Consider the following 23,972-nt stretch of genomic DNA (forward strand, 5'->3'; position numbering starts at 1 on the left):
TTAAATACCATAAAAGTAGATAGGCATTTCTGTTACTTGCAGTGACATTATTCCTATGGAAAAACAAAAAGACTGTAATTTCTTTTTCATAAGAAACTACCAGTTTGATAAAATCCACAAATCGTTTTAAAGGAACTCCTCCCCACAAATTTGAATACACCATGAGTATTTTTACCCTGAAATTAAAATATGAAGTCAAGGCAGTAAACAAACAAACAAAAAAAGACTGTTAAAATTAAGATCTTATTTTATATTCACAGATTTTTTTAGGCCTGCAAAAAATTCAATATTGAATAAATCTCAAGTAAAAATATGTGCTGAAAGTTGTCGGAGATGTCTACCTAAAAATATAAAACTTAAAGATCAAAAGAAAACATTTCACATTATGAAATACATTCTCTTTTATACTAATGCTTTACTACAAGGAAGTGTGTCTATAACACACTAGTTCCTCTAATAAAAAGTGGGAAAAACAACCTTGTCAACTCTTGGTCACTTAAATTCTAAGAAATAAGTCAATAAATATAAGGCTTATATCAGACCCTTTTACATAAAATAACTTCATGTGCATCTCTGCCATTCTAGTGTCTTTAGCTATATAATCTGTTGCACACTTAACCTATCCTTGAGCTCCAATTACCTCAAAGTCTGGCAGATCTATTTCATAGCTTACCTGACCTATATATTATTCCTCCTCTCCTCAGATAGGGGTGAAAGCAGCACTTAATATTTTGTTGTCTAGGTCTTCTAAACATAAAAGTTTTTAAAAAACTCTAACTGATGGGAGATCAACTGTGAAAAATCAGACTGATACAAGAAATTATAATAGAGTGATCAAGAATAGACTATAGGGCTGCACACGGGTGATCACGCCTGTAATCTCAGCACTTTGGGAAGCTGAGGTGGGTGGATCACCTGAGTCTAGGAGTTGGAGACCACTCTGACCAATAAGGTGAAACCCTGTCTCTACTAAAAACACAAAAATTAGCCAGGCGTGGTGGCGGGCACTTGTAGTCCTAGATACTTGGGAGGCTTAGGCAGGAGAGTTGCTTGAACCCGGGAGGCAGAGGTTGCAGGCAGCTGAGATAATGCCATTGCACTCCAGCCTGGGAAACAGAATGAGACTCTGTCTCACACACACACACACACACACACACACACACACACACACACACACAAAAGAAAGAAAAAATAGACTACAGAAGAGTAAATAGTTGTATTAAGCCTAGAAATGGTCAACAGTCCCCAAACCACTTCAAAGGATGAGTCAGTTGGGTTTCCTGCTTATCCCTGGGCATAGCCTAATGGTATTAATCCAGTATGAATTTGCTTTGGAGAATTTCATTCATAGGTGTAGAGAGCTGAAGATTTACAAAGCAAATAAAAATATTTTCATCAAGTTTAAAGTCAAATGATGAATTATGAAGTATTAATGTCACACTTAATTCTTGACCTATTGAGAAAATTAATGGTATCATAGCCAGTTTATGTTCTTAGCTGAGGCTACTCAATACTAAAATGGTAAAAATATGCATAAATTTCATAGCATCTTAAGTTTTCATTCCTTGGCTTGAACATAATCATTCAGAAAATTTATCTGACTGTCTCATACCTGAGGAATTTTAGAATCCTGTAAAGAGCTATTCTACTTATTTTTTGGACAACTCTCAGATTCCAAGTATCTACATTACCAAAAATAGAACTGACTACAGATGAAGCTAACCCATGTGAAATACTTCCTATTCCCTGTTATGGAAATAACTAATCTGCACACTAAACAATGGTGTGTGTATTCACTTTCCTACCAATATTTCTAGGTGAATTTCTGGAGTATGTTCCATTATAACTCTGAATCAGAATTATGAGAAACACCTACCTATTAAGAAAAAAACTAAGTGACTTATGTTTTTAAAAAGACTTTTTAAAACAATATGTCCTTCAAACTCATTGAGAATATGATTTTTAAAAGGAAAAACTTGTATAAAAATGAAGAACACCTATGAAGTGTTACAAAAATAACATGAGGAGCTGGCTATTTAACATACCTGTTCATGTTTATATGCACAGGTAGGTTAAACATGTATTACTGACACATGTGTGTCCTTATTTATCTAAAAATAAGAAGGCTTTGAGAAAAGCCTGAAGACAAGCGACTTCACAATTTTGGTTCTGGTTTCCAAATCGTCTTATTAAGGTTCTAATCCATAGCTACAAAAAATAAAAACAGGATGATTCTAATATTCTGACTAGAAACTGTAGGGTCATATATGTATTGGCTCTCAGCTACAGTTGTAACTGAATTACTGCAGCTAGAGGAAGGGATAGGCAAACACATTAAATCAGCTGGAAATACAGGCTAAAGTTCTCTTGATGAGGAACCTAATGACATTTTTAGGTGTTTCAACTTGAAAAAGCCAAAACTAAGGAGAGAACTATGCTTCTAAATCATAGTCCTTTTTTTTTTTTTTTTTGAGACAGAGTCTTGCTCTGTTGCCCAGGCTGGAGTGCAGTGGCCAATCTTGGCTCACTGCAACCTCCGCCTCCCGGGTTCACGCCATTCTCCTGCCTCAGCCTCCCGAGTAGCTGGGACTACACGTGCCCTCCACCACGCCCAGCTAATTTTTTTGTATTTTTAGTAGAGACAGGGTTTCACCGTGTTAGCCAGGATGGTCTTGATCTCCTGACCTCGTGATCTGCCCGCTTCAGCCTCCTGAAGTGCTGGGATTACGGGCGTGAGCCACCGCACCTGGCCCCTAAATCAGAGTCCTTTTCAAGACCCCCCAAAAAGCTTATCTCCTCCACTCATTCCACCAGCATAAAAAAAAAAGAACTGATTGCTACCCCACTTTCCTATTTTTATGACTGAATAGATATAGTTAAAGTGTCTGCCTTCAGAAATACAATTACTGACTTAATTTTCTTAAACGATACACATAACTTTTTTCCTCTCAGAAAGTACAGTAAGCTCTTTATCACATACAAAGCTGTACTTGGGTTATCACAGCAGATTTACATTTCTAACTAGCTTGATAATACCATTCCCACTCCCCATCCTGGCCACCAATACTTCTGCTCTATTTGTTTCTCTTTTGAAAAACGTTGTGTACTAACAAAAATGTAAGTTATTTTCCTTGAGAAAGGGGTAAAGAAAATATAATTCAAATATTAATACAAATACTGAATGATACATCATTTTGTATTGCTCTTTACTATGGAAAGCAGGGTTTTTTTTAAAACTACTTATAATAAAAAGTGTTTAGGATTTATACATTTAGAAATATAAACATACATACTTTCATTTTAACTTCAGAAATACTTCATCTTTGGTTTTAAGACAATCTACACAATTCTATATAACGTGACTTCCCTAAAGTGCTTCTGGATGCTAACTATAGACTCTTCAACATATCTGAATTCTTCAAGAGTGACAGTCTCCAGCAGTCAATTCAACTTAATTTGGGGAATATGGTCTGTTCAGAAGGAGACTGCTTGTAATTATATTTATATGGTTTCTTTGTTGTTTAAATTAAAAATATCTCTACAGCCTCATGAGATATACAGCTATTTATTGTATTACACCTCTTTTTTTAAAAAAGATATATCTGAGTTAACAGATGCTTAGAGTTAAGGATTTGCCAGAGACACTTCATAGTTTTACTGAGTTTGATCAACTTCCTGGCTTTTATCCCATTTTCTCTTTATTTCTTACTTAAAGGAATATTTAAAAGATTAACCATAACTGCTGATTAACTATTAAGGTAGAATCATAAAATCTTTACAGATATGTTTACAGATATATTTGCCATATCGGCCCTAATAATTGTAATAGTATGTTTTATTAAAGAAACTCAAGCCTAGCATCACTGTCAGCTTTCTGTCAGTTCTGCATTTTCTAAGGAATGTTCTTTAATTGCAACAGTCATGCATTTATTTTAATAGGTATCTGTGTACATCAAAAGTCATCTTGGGTACTCCAAGGAGCAACAGCATCATACTTTAGGAAACAATGCCTCAGAGAGTTATTTTACCTTTTTGGGGGGTTATTTTACCTAAACTTTGTCCCAAGATAGTTTCTAACAAATAGTTCTAGTTTGGCTTTCTGCAAGAACACAAAATGGGCCATCTTTGTTAGCTACTTATAATATACCTCAAATAGTTTAAAATATCAGTTATGTTTTCTCTTAAGTTTATATTTTCCAACACAGACATACCCAACTTCATGTATTTATAGGACATGATTTTTACTCTTTCAAATAAATTTTTATCACTGTTCACCATCACCCACTACTTAGCTAACATTTACTTTCAGAAGCTGCTCTAAATACTTTACATGAAGGAATTCACTCACTTCTCACAACAGTCCCCCTGAGTCAGGCAGTATGCTAATCTCTGTTTTAGACATAAACAAACTGAGTCAAAGTGAAGTTAGGTAAGCTGTTCAAGGTTACACAGATAGAAAAAGCCAACCTGGGTTTAAACTCAGATAATCTGGCTCCAGAATCTATGTTAGCAACCACTATGAGCTAGCTACTATTACACCACTATAAAAAGACTGATGCAAAATTTATTATTAAACATCGATTTTTAAAATGAACAATATTAGCTCTGTCAGTTAATTCAACTTACTTAACCAAATGCCTAAAAGTGAGTTAAACGTGATAAAAAGAAACTTTCATAATTCAAAAAGTCGGTCTATGTACTATGAGAAACAACAATTTCTTTAATCCGTCAACAACATTTAATAAATATTTAGTACAGGGGTACTAATATCACTTAATTCTCACATTTCCCAGGGAGACCATATGCTAAGAATATAACTGAATTACACATACTTAAAAAATAGTTCAAGAAAAATATCTCCTTACCTATTAGTACATTTCTTTGCCTAATTCTCTCTTCAATAACCTTGGTGTCTACTAAAACTATTTAAATCCCTAATATTCAAGACTTCTTTAACCCACAAATATTCCCAATTATGTTGCGACTTCTTTAACCCACAAATATTCCCAATTATCTTGCTTTACTCTCAACCAATGATCCGAAAAAAGTTAAAAAAAAATTCTCTTTGCATCAAATTGTTTCTTTTCCTGATGTAAACACATTTTTATGTCCTGGTTTAATTATCTTTTTCTCCCTGCTAGTACCTTGCCAGAAAAAGTTCAGAGTTTCCAGGCTAGCTTCCTGTACTGAGTATGCATTGTCGCCCCAAATGACAGACTGCTAAGACTACTCACATAATATACAAAGCAGATTTGTCCACAAGATGCAACTCTGGCCTGAATACTCTTCTTTCTGCTGTGTGATGAAAACACTTTTCAACCTAACATCTAGATTATTTATAAGGGCTTTTCGCAACTGACAAAATCATCAATTAGTTTAATAATGTTTAGTATAACTAATAATGTAAGTTGCAGATACACTGTGGATACTAAGTTCTTTGCTTCCATATGACTCAGTACGGCCCCAGTAGTACCCTGGCAATTCTGACCACAACCGCCCTGTAGGATTCTCACTAATTAGATAACCCAGTGCTTAGACTAGGCTGGCATGTGCTAGACAACTCAACAGTGAAATGCTGAATGATTAAATCAATCACCTCATCTAATGCTCGGCTTCTTCAATTTTTCTCACCGAAAATCCTACTTACCCTGACCATCTCCTATGTGGCCTGGACTTTATTTCCATCCTTCTGTCTTAATACTAGTTCACATGGTCTAGCTTCACATGTTACCTTATTTTCAGTCTTTGTTTCTTAACTGCATTGCCATGTTATTTCAGCAAAGCTTTAGTTGAAATACAAGAGCCAAGCCATTTTAATGATATTGTTTTTTAAAGTAAATATTAATACTATTTCTATTATTTCCCCTTCCTATTTCCCTCTCCACACCCACCCTCTGACTTAAAAATACTCCTGTGAAGGATATTTTAATCCTCCATCTCTACTCCCACAATCACGGATGTGCTAAGTACTGAGACTCTGAATATGTTAATGTTTGTCTAACAGAAAGAAAACTAACTTTAACAAAAATTTATTATTTTCCTTACTTTGGTGAACTTCACTATGTAAGCTTTCTAGTTTGAATAAGTTTAGTGTGATCACAATATTTATAGTCACCAGTATATTCCTTATTTAACCACAAACACAAGTGCTATACTAAGTAACAAGTTCTATGCACTTTGCAAACATCTCATTTAAATCTCACAATAAACCTTGAGACTATATTCTCATTACACAGATGGGGAAACTAAGGTAATAGTAATCTGTCCAAGGTCATATCTGAAACTGGAAAGGCAATATTCAAAGCAGGACTGCCTTCAAGTCTGTGATCACTGAATTAGTCATACTGTTACAAATGACTGCTTTACCAGTCAGAACACACTCAGATTCCTAATTTTGCCTTTTGTATAGGAATAGTAGTAACTTTATTTTTATACTCATAGAATGATTAAACTGTGTGTATGGAGAGGTTCAGAGATACATGTATTAAATCATCTTTACATAAACCAACTGGAAACATAAAATGTTTTTATAAAACTTACCATTTAACATCAATAGATTGTCAGTTCCTGGATGTGGATAGCTCAATCGACCTTTAAAAAGACAGGAAAGGTGAGTCTGAAGATTATGGAGTTATTTGAAAAGCAAAAAGAAAAAAACAAAAAACAACAACAAACAAAGGTGGTGTAAAGAGAAAATTATTGAGCACAGTATTTTTCATAAGATTACAATGTGATTTGGGAGCAATGCCAATACAATAAAGCTTATTTATTTTTGGAAATGTAAAAACAATATATGTATCATATCCTAATCTTGCAATTTTAATATGAAATGTGAATTTTTAAAATTTTTTCAAAGTTGTTTGTAATTTTATCTATAGATGTCTTGTCAAAAATAAAACTTGAGAGAAGTTCATATTCCTAAATCAAAAACAATTAAAATGTTAAAATAAAAAATAAGCAGAAAAATTCATCTCAACTTGCCAAATGTGGCTTTATAAAGTCATATTTAAATAAATAAGTTGAATGAAAACATCTTATATTACAAATATTGAAAACTTAACTTCTTCAAAGTTTATAAATGATTAAAAATATATAAAAAAATAAAAATACTAAAGCTGATGAGCATAGTAGCATAGTATTTCCTCTGAGTCATTCTTCATTCAAAAGGTTTTTATTTACTAAATGCAGAAGGAACAACAGTATTACGAACTGCTGTGGAGAAGCAAAAAGGTATGCATGAAACATTCTGTGGTTTATCCAGCATTTTTACATCGTAACACTTGTTTGATAAATGCCAATAGCTAGGATGACCATTATTTTTAGTCTATTATAAAATACAGGATTTTTCTCAAATGCCTGAATCTCTAATGGACTATTAGAATAGCACATTAAAACCCATTTAGAGGCTGGGCACGGTGGCTCATGCTTGTAGTCCCAGCTAGCTGGGAGGTGGAGAAAGGAAGATCACTTGACCCCAGGAGTTTCAGCCTATAATGAGCTATGATTGTGCCAGTGCACTACAGCCTGAGCAACAGGACCAGACCCTGTCTCTAACAAATGAATAATAATAATAATAATAATAATAATAATAATAATAATAATAAATTTTAAGCTCATTTGAAAAATATCTAAAAATTAAATGTCTGGGATTGCATTTTAGTACTTTTTAGCACAGTCCCTTTAAAAACAAAACAATATGCTAGCTAGCACATGAGTAAGGAGTACAGATTAACTGCATCTACCTTTATCACCTCAGCAAGTCTTCTACAGATTAACCGCATCTACCTTTATCACCTCAGCAAGTCCTCTACACTCTACAGGCCCACATATAAGATGGAGATTGTCTGCTGACTTTTGTTTTAGTTCTGAAATTAAAGAGTTTGATCATCTTCTAATGCAAGAGTAAGTGGTAAAAATAATCCAATTTTGACACTAAAATATATAAATATATATGATAGATATACAAACATGTTACCTTCACACACACACACTTCACCTGAGCTCTAAGTTAACTGTGGGACATTTTGATTTCAGACTCAACACAGTTAGACAAAATAAGTGTTATCAAAAGGATTATCTACCATCTCTTATTTACTCCTGCATTTCACACAGCATGACATGAGTTAACGAAATGACCTCTTAAATAAAGTTGTCATACTCTAAAACATACCAGTAAATTTCTTGTTGTGATACCTTGGTATGGAGAAATAGAAGCACACATATGGGAGGTACACAATAAAGAGCCAGAAAGCACAGCTTGCCTAAACTGCACTTCAGTAACACAGAACATTACTTTGAAGTATTATAGCTTATTTTGGAAATATGCCTATTTCTAAACATCTTGCTGCAGATGGCCAAATTTGGAGAACAATTTAAGGCCTTGAATAAATTACTGTAATTTCTGACTTAAGATTAAAAGAAAAAACAAAAAACTCCTACAAAGTGGCAACCTGTTTCACTGTTCAGCATAATAAGTTAATTAAATCTACGATACTGACAGTGTGTAGGATGTAGATGATGCAAACATGAGTGGGACATAATCTTATGATGTGGTAGGGGAGATAGACACAAATATACAATTTCAATAAAATATGCCAGGTGCTAAAAGAGTTACATACAGAATGCTATATAAAAAAACACAACAGAGTATATAGTAATCAGGCCCAGGGATTAAGGCAAGACTTCCTGGAAAAGTAAATTACGCAAAGCCTTAACATGAAGCCTAGTTCCACCTTGAAAGATTCTCAACTTTAAACCGTCAAACCCATTTAGAGGCTGGGCATGGTGGTTCATGCTTGTAGTCCCAGCTACAACTTTAATAGGTTCTCAACTGTAATGGGTTCCTGTTCATTTATTTATCTCAAGATACAGGTTAAGAAAAAATATTTTCACTGCTAATAGTCTTTTGCTATTATGGCTCTGAATAGACTTTTAAAAGGTGTACTTTTTGTGGAAAGTTTAAAAAACAACTATTTGCAAAGTAACATATACTGTATACATTGTATACATACGTATACATATTCTAAATACTACAGCTCTCTACCTAAGAAAATCTCCCAATATTAGCAATCAAGTACTCCAAATGAAATAAGCAAATTTAGACTCATTTTAAAGATACCCAACCACCTTTTCTCCACCACAGTGGAAACATTAATGCATCTTCATAGGTTAACTTTTAAAGTTATGTTTTACTTAGGGTATTGTTAAAAGTACTTTCACTAAGAACCTGCCAATTGATAGTAAGAACTAACAGCATTTGAGGCTATACTGAGCCAGGAGCTTTTCTACATTCTTTACAACCAGTTACTTAATCCTAACAACAATCCTATGACTTAGGTATTATTATCTTCCCATTTTAAGATGACGACACTATGTCACAAAAAGTTAAATAGGTAAGTTGCCAAAGGTTATACCACTGGCAAGTAGCACTGGCAGAACCTGAACCTAAGCAGTTTGGCTCCATACTCTTAATCACTATCTTAATAATTACTTTATATTGATAACATAAAGGTATATAAAGGTATATATGGTTGGTTGTAGGACAATTTTATCTCTTAAAAAATTCACAGAATATTCTATAGTATATTTGATAATTTAAGCTTTAATAGAGAAAAAATAGAAAAAAAACACATATTACTATAAAACTAATTTATCCTTATTGTTTAAAAGACCTGTGGTGCAGGGACTGATAGGTGTACACTGTTCCTAATAGAGTCATCAAAGTTAGACAGATACAGAGCTTCCCAGAATGAAAAACAAAAAACCAAAAAGCTACATACGTAGCCCAGTCATCTTGTAGATAAGTGTACCCCTGAATGTAAGATCTGGCCAATGGGATATAAAGTGAAAGTGGTATGTGCAATTTCTGGGAAGTACTGTATCTTAAAAGGGAAGACCTTCCTTTCCTCTTTCTTGCTTGCTGAAATGCTGATGTAATAGCTAAAGTGAAGAAGCCGTATTAGACCATGAGGCAGAAACTGTGTTCTCAGGATAATAGAAGAATGAGATAAAAACGAGCTTCAATCCATGAATATCACCAAACTACTCTAGGAGTGTTAATGTTTCTGAGTGTTAACGTTTCTGGTAAGGGAAACAAATTTCTATCTTATTCAAGCCACTTAGGAGTTTTCTGTTGTCCTTAACAAACCTAAGCTTACTAAGTCCTCTAGTAATAAATTTGAGCAAATTAAATTTTAGGTAACCAGGCAATTGCTTATTATTGTGAAAATATGATCATTTCATAATGGCTTAATATATCTATAAATAATGAGTATACACGAGCTCTTGGCACTGCTCCTTTTACATTAAGATACTATGTAATTTAAAATAAGTAATTTAAAAAATATATGTATTTTTAGGTGTCAGTGAATAACTAGAGGATCTATCGTATCTTAACAATTGTCTTATTCATCTATTATGGTTTTAAATAGTAATTTGTATATAATATATAGTCGACCCTCTGTGTCTGCGGCTTCTGCATTCATTGGATTCAACCAAGAAATTATACTGAAAATATAATTCCTGATAGCCGGGCGTGGTGGCTCATGCCTGTAATCCCAGCACTCTGGGAGGCTGAGGTGGGTGGATTACGAGTTCAGGAGTTTGAGACCAGCCTGACTAACATGGAGAAACCCCATCTCTACTAAAAATACAAAAAAAATTAGCTGGGTGTGGTGGTGCATGCCTGTAATCCTAGCTACTTGGGAGGCTGAGGCAGGAGAATCACTTGAACCTGGGAGGTGGAGGTTGCAGTGAGCCAAGATCGCGCCATTGCACTCCAGCCTGGGCAACAAGAACGAAACTCCATCTCAAAAAAAAAAAAAAAAAAAAAAAAAGGAAAAGAAAAGAAAGAAAACACAATTCCTGATCAAAAATACTCAGGAAAAAAAAAAAATTCCAAAATGTTCCAGAAGGCAAAACTTGAATGTGATGTGCACCAAGTATGATATGACATTGAATCCACACAAATGTGATGTCTAGGCACTGTTTTAGGTATTATAAGTAATCTAGAGATGATTTAAAGTATACAACAAAATGTGCATATGTTACATGCAAATACTACATCATTTTACATAAGGGACTTGAGTATTGCTGATCTTGGTATCCCCGGGTGGTCCTGGAACCAGCCCCAATGGATACCAAGTGACAACTCTATAAAAAAGCCTTATGTCATGTTAGCCACTTTAAATGTATTATCTGAGCAACTAAAAATACTAAGAAATATGACAACTGTATAAAACTTATCACTTGTTTAAACAAATTACCAGATTACATTTGGAACAAATATCTGGTCCCTGATTCTTTACCATTTTTGCTACACTGAGCTCTTTGCTATTCCTCAAACATGCCAGGTAATCCCTTTCCAGGATCTTCCTACTTCCTTTTTTTCCTGCTTGAAATACATTTGCTCAGATACAACCAAACCTTGCACCCCTTACTTCATTCAAGTCTTTAAGAGATAGTATGACAGACTATCCTGTCTAAAATAGCAGCTTCTTTCTCTATCCCCTTGATAGTGTATTTTTTCTGCATAGTACTGATTATTATCTAACATTTTCTGTCTCTATACTTCTTTAAAATAGAAGATCCATGAAGGCAGTAACTTAGTCTCTTTTATTCTTTAGCATATAAAACAAAGCCTAGCATATAGTAGGCTCTCAAATATTTGTTGAATGGATAAATGAAATATTTCATTCTACTATGTAAACTACAGACTGAATCAAAAACACAAATACCTTAATATGTGTTTGTATGTGTGGCATAGGGAGGATATTCTCTAAGAAAATGAAAAACAAATCATAGAACAAGACTTTTTTTTCAGCTTATTTCTAAATCTCTTACATATTGGAAGTTGTGGGGAGAGATACTGCAAAATTCCTGCTTGTTGCTCTTTGCCAAGATAAATTTTCCCCTTCTCTAAACTAGTTTTTCTTTAATGAGTTAATAGAAGAAATGAACTCCAAAGCCCTAATATTCAGTTGATGATGCTCACTCTTCAGTGATGAGAACATAGCTAAAGAACAATGCCATGTGCTCTGCCAACTGTTTTTTTAAAAGAAAAATAAACATTTAAATCATATTAGAATCATACAGAGTTTAGGTTAGAATTAACAACAGATCAAAAGGAAGACAGTATGGTGCAGTGGTTAAAAGCACACATTCAGGAGCTACCAAGTTCCACCACTTACTAGCAGTTGAAATGCAGACAATTATTAAGAATAAGCCACAGTCATCCAACTGTAAAATAAGGGTAAATATCTACCTCTTAAGTCATGCAAATTAAATGAGTTAATACATATATGTAGAGTCCTCAAGAATAATGCTTAGCTATATCAACTGCTCAATAAATGATATGTATGGTGTGTCATATACTGCATATGTATATTAAACACACAATAAACACATACCTTTAATAGAAGACATCTAATACTTCTTAAGTGCTTTAAATAAAGCATTGCCCCCACTCATCTGACAGACTCTTCCAATATTGTTTTCATAATCTACATTTACCTTTACTTCCAAATCCAATTAGGAAAAAAAGGTTCATTTGAAGTCTGGTAAAATCCACTTAGAATGTGGTCATTACCAACCTTGAATAACTCCAATCTCTGCTCAGATCCAAGGGGCAGGACAGTCATTCCTGACCACACTCCCAAATTTCAATGTATGCCTCATAAAAGCCTAAGAATAAGATCATACAAACGTAGAAAAGACCCTTAGATCCAAAGTACCAGATCCAAAGAGAGCAACAGAATCATTCCTTACCTCATCTGATAAAAGCCACCAATCTACTTCAGATTCAACTGAAATTAATCTAGTTAACACGTTCAAATCAAAATCCTAACAAATTTTTTGACCTAATCATATTTTAAGACCTTCAACCAATTAATACTAGAAAATTTACCAAGAAACACCAAAGAACACAGAATACCAAAAAGTTTTGATTCAAGAAAAGGATAATCCCAAAAGACAACAATAATGAAAGACAAAACAAGTCATTAATCATTTAGTAAGATAATGTATTATCATACACCTATTAATATAAAAGTGGTATTAATTCAGATATATGCAACTAATACTAAAATCAAGTTGAGTTAATGGTTGCAAAACTTTTTACTCTTAAGGGTTTTAAACAAAAGTAATGCTGATAACCAGTAGGAATAGCAAATGGGCAACAAAATATTGCCAGTGGAACTGGTATAAAGCAAACCTAAATTGGCAATATATGTTTACAGCCTCAGAAACAAGCATATGAAGTTGTGCTATGAAAATAAACACAAAAAAAGCTAATTCAATTTTATTTAAACATTTGAAAAACCTAAATGTTCAACTATTCAAGAATGGTTATACAAACTATTTTACATGTATAGATACAATATACAGTAATTCTTTAAAGTTCTAAACCAATATTTTGAAGATTATGAATCATGAGAAAATGCTTAATCATTTAATCAATAATTTACTGGGACCTTCCTATTTGTGTGACATTATGATAGATGCTGATTCAAGGTAAAGCAAAAACACATGTGGCCATTGCTCCCATGACAATCTTACATGAAAGATTACATGAAAGATATATATTAAAAATCAGTTCCGGCATGGTGGCTCAGGCCTGAAATCCCAAGCACTTTGGGAGACTGAGGCGGGTGGATCACCAGGTTAGGAGATCAAGACCATCCTGGCTAACATGGTCAAACTCTGTCTCTACCAAAAATACAAAAAATTAGCCGGGTGTGGTGGCATGTGCCTGTAGTCCCAGTTACTTGGGAAGCGGCTGAGCAGGAGAATCACTTGAACCTGGGAGGTGGAGTTGCAGTGAGCTAAGATGGTGCCATTGCACTCCAGCCTGGGTGACAGAGTGAGACTCTGTCTCAAAAAACAAACAAAAAAACAAGAACAAATGATTGAATCTAAAATAAGAAAGGTGCTCTGATTAAAAAGAAACTTGATTCTCTATAAATCTTTAACACAAAAGTAATCTACCCTTGATAGGGGTGCCAAAGAGTCTTTATGATGAGGTAGAAGTTGACTAGAGATTACAGAGACTGCCAACTGAACACGAAGGACTGAATACATGTGTTCACCTCTGTTGCTTTCTGAAACCCCTAACATGGCGGTTAAAAAGATTTTAAAGAGGTGTCTCAAAAAAAAAAAAAAGATTTTTAAAGAGGCATAACTCTGTTAGGATAAAGACACTGGAACAGGATCATAAAACAACCAAATCATCAAATTTCTGGGAACTGTAAATGTGAATGGCTGAATGGTAACTAACTTTGTAGACCAGAAATCACTGAAAACACAAACCTAAGCCAGTGTATGTATGGGGAATGCCATCAAGTTAACACTCCATTTACTGTACTACACACCTGGATAGGTTCAGAAATCAGAAGCTCTGGTTATAACCGTGTGTAAAAATGGGGTACAACTAAAAACAGGAAGGTTTAAGATTGCTTGTTAGTTTTTAAAAGAACCCTCCTGGGTTCATCTAAGGCTAGCAGCTAGGCCTACAGCTCACAAGCAGAGAAGACTAGAAGACCCACATCCATGTTCATTTCCCAGAACAAAAGAAAAGACCTAGACACATGCATTGTAAGGGGTTCACCTGACTGCCTTACTACAATCATTACTAGCTGATAATTTCAACTACATACATTGAGCTTCCAATCTCCATTTTGTGTGTCTTACTTTTAAATATGAATAGACAGTAAAGGATGAAGCCTCCAACATGAGGAAAAAAGAGAACACAACCAAATAAAAAAGAAGAACTTAGAAGAAGCACAGACAATATAAGGAACTGGGAAAATAATCTTCAAACACTATAACAGCCTCCAGAGAAATAAGATCAAACAACAAGAATAAGATCTCATTGGAAAGTTCTGAGAATTTTTTAAAGGAGGTTTTAAAAATTAGCAAAAAATTTTAAAACAAAAAACTCAATAGAAGATTTAAAAAATAAACATAAGCTCTTCAAATGCAAAACCAGAGACAAAACAATGGAAAACAGAAAAGAAAAACAGATGATGACTATACAAGGTTTAACATTTGAGGAACAGGAATTCCAAAAGGAGTTAATATTAAAAAATGGGAGGCAGACACGGTGGCTAACGCCTGTAATCCCAGCACTTTGGGAGGCCGAGGCGGTCAGACTATAGTCAGGATTTCGAGACCAGCCTGGCCAACATAGTGAAACCCCATCTCTACTGAAAATACAAAAATTAGCCAGGCATGGTGGCGGGCACCTGTAATCCCAGCTACTCAGGAGGCTGAGGCAGGAGAATCACTTGAACCCGGGAGGCGAAGGTTGTAGTGAGCCAGTATCACGCCATTGCACTCCAGCCTGGACAACAGTAAGACTCCCATCTCAAAAAAAAAAAAAAAAAAAAAAAAAAAAAAAAAAAAAAAAAAAGGAAGAAATTATCAAAGAAATAATATCCCAAATTGCTAAGAACTAAAGATATAAACTTCTGAATTAAAAGGGTCCAATGAAGGTACAGCTTAATAAATTAAAAAATGAAGGTAGGAAGGAAGGTATGTATGCACATACACACTCCAAGATACACATTTCATTATTATGAAATTGCAGAACCACGAGCATGAAAAAATCCTAAAAGCTTCCAGAAAGCAAAACAACAACAACAAAAAATAAGAAATCAAGGCAATCATACAAATGAACAGGATTCAGAATGATGTCACACTTAAAGCAATACTGGAGGTTAAAAGACTCTGAATCAATACCTTCAATATTCTAAATTGCTAATATATAATTCCATAGTGGCCTATCATATTATATTGGTAGAAAAGTTATGTTTTAATACATACAGGGTCTCAAAATTTATGTGCCATTAGCAGGAAGGTAATACAGGTCCAACAAATCAAAGAAAAACAAAGGTGTAAGTCACTGAAGGAAGGACATGGAGATCAGGACACGGATTCCACAGAAAAAAAGGAATTCCTAGGATTATGGAAGTCCCCAAATGACTGCTATATAGGGCTACAATAATGAAAAAAACAATCTGGATGATAATTTAATGCATTTATATGTATTGAGAGAAGCTTTACAGTCTATGGATAAATTCTGGGATGAATTAATGATAAATACTTAGAAAACTAAGCAAATAAACCAAAAAAGATAATGATTAATACCAGGAAAAAGAAAGTTTTATGAAAAAGAAAACATTATAGTACAAAACATACAAGGTTCATCTATGAATATTATTTGCCTTATCTCAGTAATACAATCCCTGACTTAAACAAAAGTGCTCTTATCATTTTGGAGGACAGAGTAGAGGAAATATTGAAGGACATTAAGTCATATTAGAATATCAACATATAATATCTAAAATGTAGGAAATCTAAAAGCATAAGCATATTATTTACAAATAATTACACAAAGAATCAGTTCAAAAAAAAAAAAAAAAAAGCTCATAAGCTCATAGTGGCTACCACTAAGGAGGAGGAATCTGAAGTGGACAGACAAGGAAGAGGAAGGAGACTTCTATTTTTTCCTTATATAAGACTTACAGCACTACTTGACTTTCAAAAGTATGTACACATATTTTTTAAACTAATTTTTAAAAACGTTAACCAGGTTGGATGGAAGGCAAAGATTTAACTACTGCAAATATTTTAAGTTTATAAATAATGAAAAATTGGAAAAATTATACACCAAAATATCAATTATGATTACTTTAGTTCGTGAGATAAGTGATGATTTTAAAGCTTGTTTCTCCTAGTGTTTCCACATTTTCTTTAATAAATGAGGCCGGGCGCGGTGGCTCAAGCCTGTAATCCCAGCACTTTGGGAGGCCGAGACGGGCGGATCACGAGGTCAGGAGATTGAGACCATCCTGGCTAACACGGTGAAACCCCGTCTCTACTAAAAAATACAAAAAACTAGTGGGGCGAGGGTGGCGGGCGCCTGTAGTCCCAGCTACTGGGGAGGCTGAGGCAGCAGAATGGCGTAAAAAAACCCAGGAGGCGGAGCTTGTAGTGAGCTGAGATCCGGCCACTGCATTCCAGCCTGGGCTACAGAGCGAGACTCCGTCTCAAAAAATAAATAAATAAACAAATAAATAAATACTATTTTTTTTTATAACAGGAAAATAAATACTTTAAAAAGGATAAAATGCTATTATTTTGGAGGAAAAAACCTTCAGAAGAGATTCTTCAATATATCTTCAAATACTATAAGTAGTTAAAATGCATAAGCCTAATTATTCCAATTACTTGCTTTTATCACTGCAAGTTATATATAGGAAACATTCTTTTTGTTGTCTTTCCATTTAAAACAAGTGATATAAACATTTTTCAGATCATATGAAAGATGCTTTAAATAACAGGATTGCAGTAAAAACATACATGTTTGGAATAAATAAATGTGATTTTAACAAAATTCATTGTAGTTTCTGTCTGATAGGTTTTAGTTTTTAAGAAAAAAATTTAGTCTGTCATAATTTAAATCATTTACCTAAATATTCAAAGATGCTTAGAAGAAATAAAACTCAAGTATGTTTTGAATGTAGTAACAGTTTGTAATAAAGACAATTATGTAAAAAGAAATAAAAGCAAAACTTATCTCTATCCATGATGCCATATTTCAAATGTTTTTTTAAAACAAAACCTTTCACAACCACATTTTTATAATTTCCTTTTCAATCTACAGATATTCTCAGTGACCAAACTCATAAATTGTACTTTCACTAAGATGAACAATTCTGAGCAGTGGAAGGATAAAGTATTAAGATTCCATGTACATTATAACAATAATCGCTTCTTAAAGTCAGAATATGCTTAATAAAATATACATGGCTTCTATATAAAAACAATTTACTACAAAAGTTGTTAATAATTTTTTTCCTATCAAAGGCCAGGGGTCTATAAAATAAAGAAACAAAAAATCAATAAAGGAGAAATGATATGTCAATTCTACTTACTCCTTTTTAAAATAAATGGAAACATTTCATTTAAAACTGAACACATATGCAACATCCCTCTATCTTTTTAAAGATACATATCTAATATAGGTGATTTTCTTCTATATTCTTTTTTCTTTGTTATTAGCAATTGTAAAACTTTTGACTTCAGGAAAATACCAGTGGCTGAAGAAAAAGTAAACTCAGTTTTGAGAAATGCACCCCTTTTTCTCTGTCAGGGGAAATAAGGAAGAGTCCTGTAAGAGCAGATGACATACCTGCTTTGGCATGTATATTATTGGTATTTGTTTTATTGCAGACTTTATTTTAATAAATGCCATTAAAATTTCACAGTTTTTTTTAAAGACCTCTTTACCACTGCTCTCTTATACCAGAGTTGTATTCTACACCCCACATGAACTACACCACCACTAGGAATGGGCCCTGAAACACACATGGTTGACACAGTCTCAGAGTCTGAGAACCTCTGTCTGGCTCAACAGTTCTTAAATTTTAAATATAAGTTCTCACAATGGAGACCTTTAGAAATTTATACAGGTTATTTTGTGACTTGGTATTGTAATCTTATATTAAGGTCAGCTGAAGAGAAAGAGAGGGAAAAGTGGAAGAAAATAAGAAATTTGGTACTACCATAATCAGTCAGCACCTTACAGGAATAACTCCTTATTTTCTTAGGGCTTATATGCCCTAAAATAAACAGAGCTTCTTCAGGAGTCTTAAAAAATAGGACGTTAGCAATCAGGTAATAAAAACGACACTAGACACACAAAAACGTAGTAAATAAGTTTTAAAGGCATCCACTTCTAGACATTCGTTGATGTAAAATCACATTCTAAATTCTTTTTCCTTAATGCTCATGAAACATTGGTAAAGGCATTATGACTTACTGACACATATCTTCCCCAAAACCATTACATAAACCACATTTCTTCCCAGAGTTTTTTTGTTTGTCCCTATACTTTGGGCAACGATACAATCAATTTCTGGCAAAAAAAATAACACAGTAAGCCTTTTTACAAATTGTTGAGGGCAGCAAAGGAAAAGAGCTTAACAATAATCACTGTCTTGTTCTTTTGTTTAAAGGGGGAATGAACATATATGCACATATATTAAAAAATCACAAACTACTTAAAATAGGTATGCAAATCTAAAACTGAAAAACTACAAAACAGTACTTGGCAAAGCATGATTTACTTTAACCATTTAAAGAATCCATGATTGTTCTTCCTTTGAAAAGTTATTTGCCAAGAATCAAGACAGTAATCAGAAAATAGGATGTTAATGGAGAGAAACTACCACACAATAAATAAAGCAGACGGGTCAGTGCCATTCTTACTAAAGAAAGCATTTAACAGTGTGTCACTGTTCATGATCCATAGCAAAATATAGCACACTCTCGACAGTGTTAACTGTGCCCTGTTACACCCAGTCGGCATCAGGCAGCCCTAAACAAGCTATGCCAGGACTAGCCTCCTTTCAGTTCCTCAAATGTGACAATCTCTTTTATGCTTTTGCACATGCTGGTTCCTGTGTCTAATTGATACTTTCTCCCAATATTTTTTCATCATTGTGCTGCTCATGCTTCAGGTCTCAGCTTCCTTTACTCCACATCTAAATTGGGTACTTTCATTTATAATCTCTCTAAACACCTCATAATCTTCCTCCACAGAATTTCTTTTTTTCTTTTTTTTTTTTTTTTTTTGAGACGGAGTCTCGCTCTGTCGCCCGGGCTGGAGTGCAGTGGCCGGATCTAAGCTCACTGCAAGCTCCGCCTCCCGGGTTTATGCCATTCTCCTGCCTCAGCCTCCCGAGTAGCTGGGACTACAGGCGCCCACCACCTCGCCCGGCTAGTTTTTTGTATTTTTTTTAGTAAAGACGGGGTTTCACCATGTTCGCCAGGATGGTCTTGATCTCCTGACCTCGTGATCCGCCCATCTCGGCTTCCCAAAGTGCTGGGATTACAGGCTTGAGCCACCGCGCCCGGCCTCCTCCACAGAATTTCTAACACGTAGTAGATATATGTATATTGTATTTGTATAAGGTATCTCTCTTTCCCCAGTAGGCTAAGGGGAATTTTTTATATATATATATAAAATTATATTTTAAATATAAAAAATATATAATTATATATATATGTTTACACACACATAAACACATGCGTATATATAGATATATATGTTTTTCAATCTCAAGTGAATTCAAAATTTTTAAGTTAGAAAAATTATCTTTGGCTGTGAGAAGGGGAAAAACATGCTCACTAACCACCTCTAGGAATCATCATGGTGACAGGTCTCTTCATATTTACACAATGAGGGCAGACACTATGTCTGTCTCAGAAAACGTGCAATCAGTGTCTAGGAAACTTGTGCAAAAGCAGACACACTTAAAGGAGTAAGGCGCATTCAGCGTTCCATCTTGGGTTGCCATCATTTCATATCTGGACAACTCCAACAAGACTAGACCCTTCCCACCTGCTATGCCAGACCATGAAAATATCAACATTAAACAATGGAGGTTCCCTACTGTCCTGAAAAAACACTGGAGAGTAGGAAAATGCAAATAAGCTGCAGTGAAGTGTTTTGGGCATAAACAGGGATAAGAGGGAGGGTGCTTCTGTTAGCACAATCACCCAGTTCTCAGTTAGGTCAGGAACCTGCCACTTAGCATTCTAGAGATCTGCTTGACTCCTTTCTTCCAATTGACAGTCTCACCTTGACTAATTTTTCTTTTCCTTTAACTGAGGGTAGAATTGAATACAAATTTACCACTCTGCCTTTTAGCTCTGTGGTATCCAGCCTCTAGTATTCACATCTCTTGAATAGCAGACCCGGCCTAAATTGAGCAGAGCTGATCTACGTAGTTAACAGAACGTTGTGGAAATGATGGTATGAGACTTCTAAGGCTAGGACATAGAAGACATGGGGGCATTCGTTTTGAGCTTTTATCACTCACTTTGGGGGATATAAGCAACCACGTTATAAGAAAAATTTTACAGCCCTGTTGAGAGGTCCATGAGGCAACAAATGGAGTTCTTCTGCCAACAGCCAGCCATGTGAGTGTACCATCTTAGAAAAAGATCCTCCAGTTCCAGTCAAGCGTTCAGATGACTGCAGCCTCAGCCAGTATGCTGACTGCTACTTCAGGAGATATCCTCAGCCAGAAGTAACCAGCCGAACTGCTCCCAAATTCAAACCCACAGAAATTGTGTGAGATGATGTTTACTGTTGTTTTGATCTGCTAAATTTGGGATAATTATACAGAGATAACTAATATCTCTCCTCACTCAAGTTCATTTTCCTAGATATTTTCACCATTAATATAAAGAGAAACAATTCATTTTAAAAATTTATCCTCCAGCTCTCTTCTCCTTTTTCATCAGATCCCATAACAAAAACAAAACAAATGGCTGGTTTGTAACACAGCATTTAGAAAGGATAAAATAATATTCATTTTGTTTTCTAGGGGAAAATAATTTTGTTTAATTAAACAGAGGACAGGATTTCCTAAAAGGGATGAAAAGGTAAGAGAGAAGAGATGAGACAGAGGGTGAAATACGGCCCTCAAGAACAGTAATGGAAAGAAGGAAAACAAATTCAGGTGTTAAACCCTGGATGGTTTATTCCATTTGCTAGCACCTTGATTTAGAAGATTCTACTGAGGTCCAGCCCCCCCAAAAAAGTGCAATAATCAGAGTATGGGGAGAAAGAAAATACACAACATAATATCCCAGGAGGCAGTGGAATTTGTATAAATAAGGAAAGAAAGGAAAAAAAAAAAAAAGACTTAAAGTGGCAGCACCTAGTACCAAGATAATTTTAAATAGGGATATGATGGAGCTTTGTACAAATATCAGTCTTTTTTTTTTTTATTTTATGCAGAGAAACTTTCTCAATTTTTTCTTTTTTTCTCTTTTTAAAAATTCCCTGCCATAAAACATGTGGAAGACAAAATATTCCACATTTTGTGTAAATATGAAGAGACCTGTCACCATGATGATTCCTAAAGGTGGTTAGTGAGCATGTTTTTCCCGTTCTCACATCTCACAGCCAAAGATAATTTTTCTAACTTAAAAATTTTGAATTCACTTGAGATTAAAAAAACATATATATCTATATACATGAGTGTGTATGTGTATATGTATATATAATTCCCCTTAACCTCACAATGCTTCCATTTCCTTTCCAATGTCCTCTTTTTAGGTTTCCCTTCACTTTTACTATAATCCAGGCTAGTAAAAAGAAAAACTGAGATAATTAACAGTGCCACAGTGAACATTTTATCTAATATGTTTAAAAAGCCTTTTGAAAAAAATAAAAAGACTGGGAGAAACAACGAAAAACTTTTATTATCCACTGCTTGTATTAGAATTTCTAAGAGTTTTCTTTCTTGAGAAGCCAAGGAGATAAACAGGAAACTTCTTAATCATAAACTGCTGGCTTCTATTCTAAACGGTGGATCTAAGACAAACCACTGAAACTGCCAGCATAACAGTGAAAAAGACCAAGACCCTATACAAAGATACTAAAAAATCTAAGCTGAATTTTGGTTAGGAAAAAAAAAAAAAAAAAAAAACGAAACCCAAACACCTGACATATAACTTTACTGTAAGTTTGTATGAGGAATTACTATTAGCACACATAATCAACAATCACTAATATCCCCTCAGCTTCTCAAGCTCCTTAAAATTAAGGAATTGAAAAGACAACGAATTCTTTTTACAAGCAAAATCCATAAAGAGAACAAAATAGTTAGATATGTGGTTAGTATTATCAACTTAGCCCCACATCACCACCTCCCTGCCAATATGGAAGTTTATAGAGTTTTTAGGCCAAATCTTGAAAGAGAATTCTAACTTGGCTTTATAGAATTAAAAATGGAGAAAGTTTACAAAGTAATCCATGATTTTGATTCAATGAGAGATTTTGAGCCAGAATAAAACAGTTAAGCTGCTCCTGAAATTCTGACTCACAGAAACCGTGTAAAGTAATAAATATTTATTGCTATTTTAAGCTGCTAAGTTTTGAGATAATTTATTATGTAGCAATAGATATCTGTCATGACTCAAACTGACAATTTGGTAGATTTTCACCATTGACATAAATGACAATGACATATACTATATAAAAATATATAATAATATGTAATAATTTTCATTTTATATACAGAACGTGTACAGACAAAAACAAGTATGCTAATGAAACTTCTTCAAATACTATAAACAATTAGTGAAGAGTGCTACTATAGGATAAGTGGGCCGGTTCTTTTCCCTAATTTGTGTCAATTTCTATGAAGAGCTATTTTTCACCATGGAGAAGCCACTATAAAATATTCCCCCCCTTTCAAAACCCTATGACAGTAGAAGAAAAATAGAGAAAGGAGGTTAACTAGGGAAAATTCTAGGCTGGAATCACTGCAAATTGTGAATACAAGTATTCCAAGAAATATTTTTAGTATTTTTGTACTTGAAAGAATTCTAGAAAAGTGACTAGTGTATACTTTTAGATCCATTCTTCATTCTCTGGTGAACTGAAGCATGTCTCTAAATAGTAAATTTTCCTTAAATTGTAAGTCAAGGTAGGTGAGTTCACATTAAGTAACAAAGGAAAAAGTATGGCATTTCATAAAAACAAAGATTCTCATTAATAAATGTATAATAGAATTTTATAGTGGATATAGGTGCTACTTAGGGTTCACTTTCATATAAAAACTAGTTAGATAAGCAAATTTGTGTATAACATAAACATATATTTTTAAAAAGTCACCTACCCTTAAGAGGATCATGCTCTGCTCTCATAATATCAATAAGGGAATTTTCCAAAGAGTGCATATTCAAACTGTCATACATTCTACTTCGATCCTGGAAGAGAAGAGGAAAAAAGGCATTATAATCTATGCATTTTCAAAACGTGATTATAAAAATACTATCTAAATTCTCTTACATAAAAGAGGACATCTGATTAATATATTACTAATTAATCTGTATCCCACAAAAACACCAGTAACTACAGATCTCATGAGCCACAATGTTCCTTGTATTGG

The 23,972-nt window shown here is 34.2% G+C and overlaps 1 protein-coding gene across 6 annotated transcripts in view; it reads right to left on the reverse strand.

The window, feature by feature from the left end:
• The window catches only part of CPEB2 (cytoplasmic polyadenylation element binding protein 2), a 66,447-nt gene that overhangs the window by 27,984 nt on the left and 14,491 nt on the right, over positions 1–23,972 (reverse strand). For all 6 annotated transcript variants that reach the window (XM_010358107.2, XM_030923503.1, XM_030923510.1 and 3 more), the window contains 2 exons: positions 23,700–23,790; positions 6,541–6,591 (listed from right to left, as the gene is read on the reverse strand). In XM_010358107.2, the coding sequence (XP_010356409.2) occupies positions 6,541–6,591; positions 23,700–23,790 (142 nt within the window). The remainder of the gene's footprint in view (positions 1–6,540; positions 6,592–23,699; positions 23,791–23,972) is intronic.

This window comes from Rhinopithecus roxellana, chromosome 2 (genome assembly GCF_007565055.1).
Source record: "Rhinopithecus roxellana isolate Shanxi Qingling chromosome 2, ASM756505v1, whole genome shotgun sequence".
Taxonomy (NCBI): Eukaryota; Metazoa; Chordata; class Mammalia; order Primates; family Cercopithecidae; genus Rhinopithecus; species Rhinopithecus roxellana.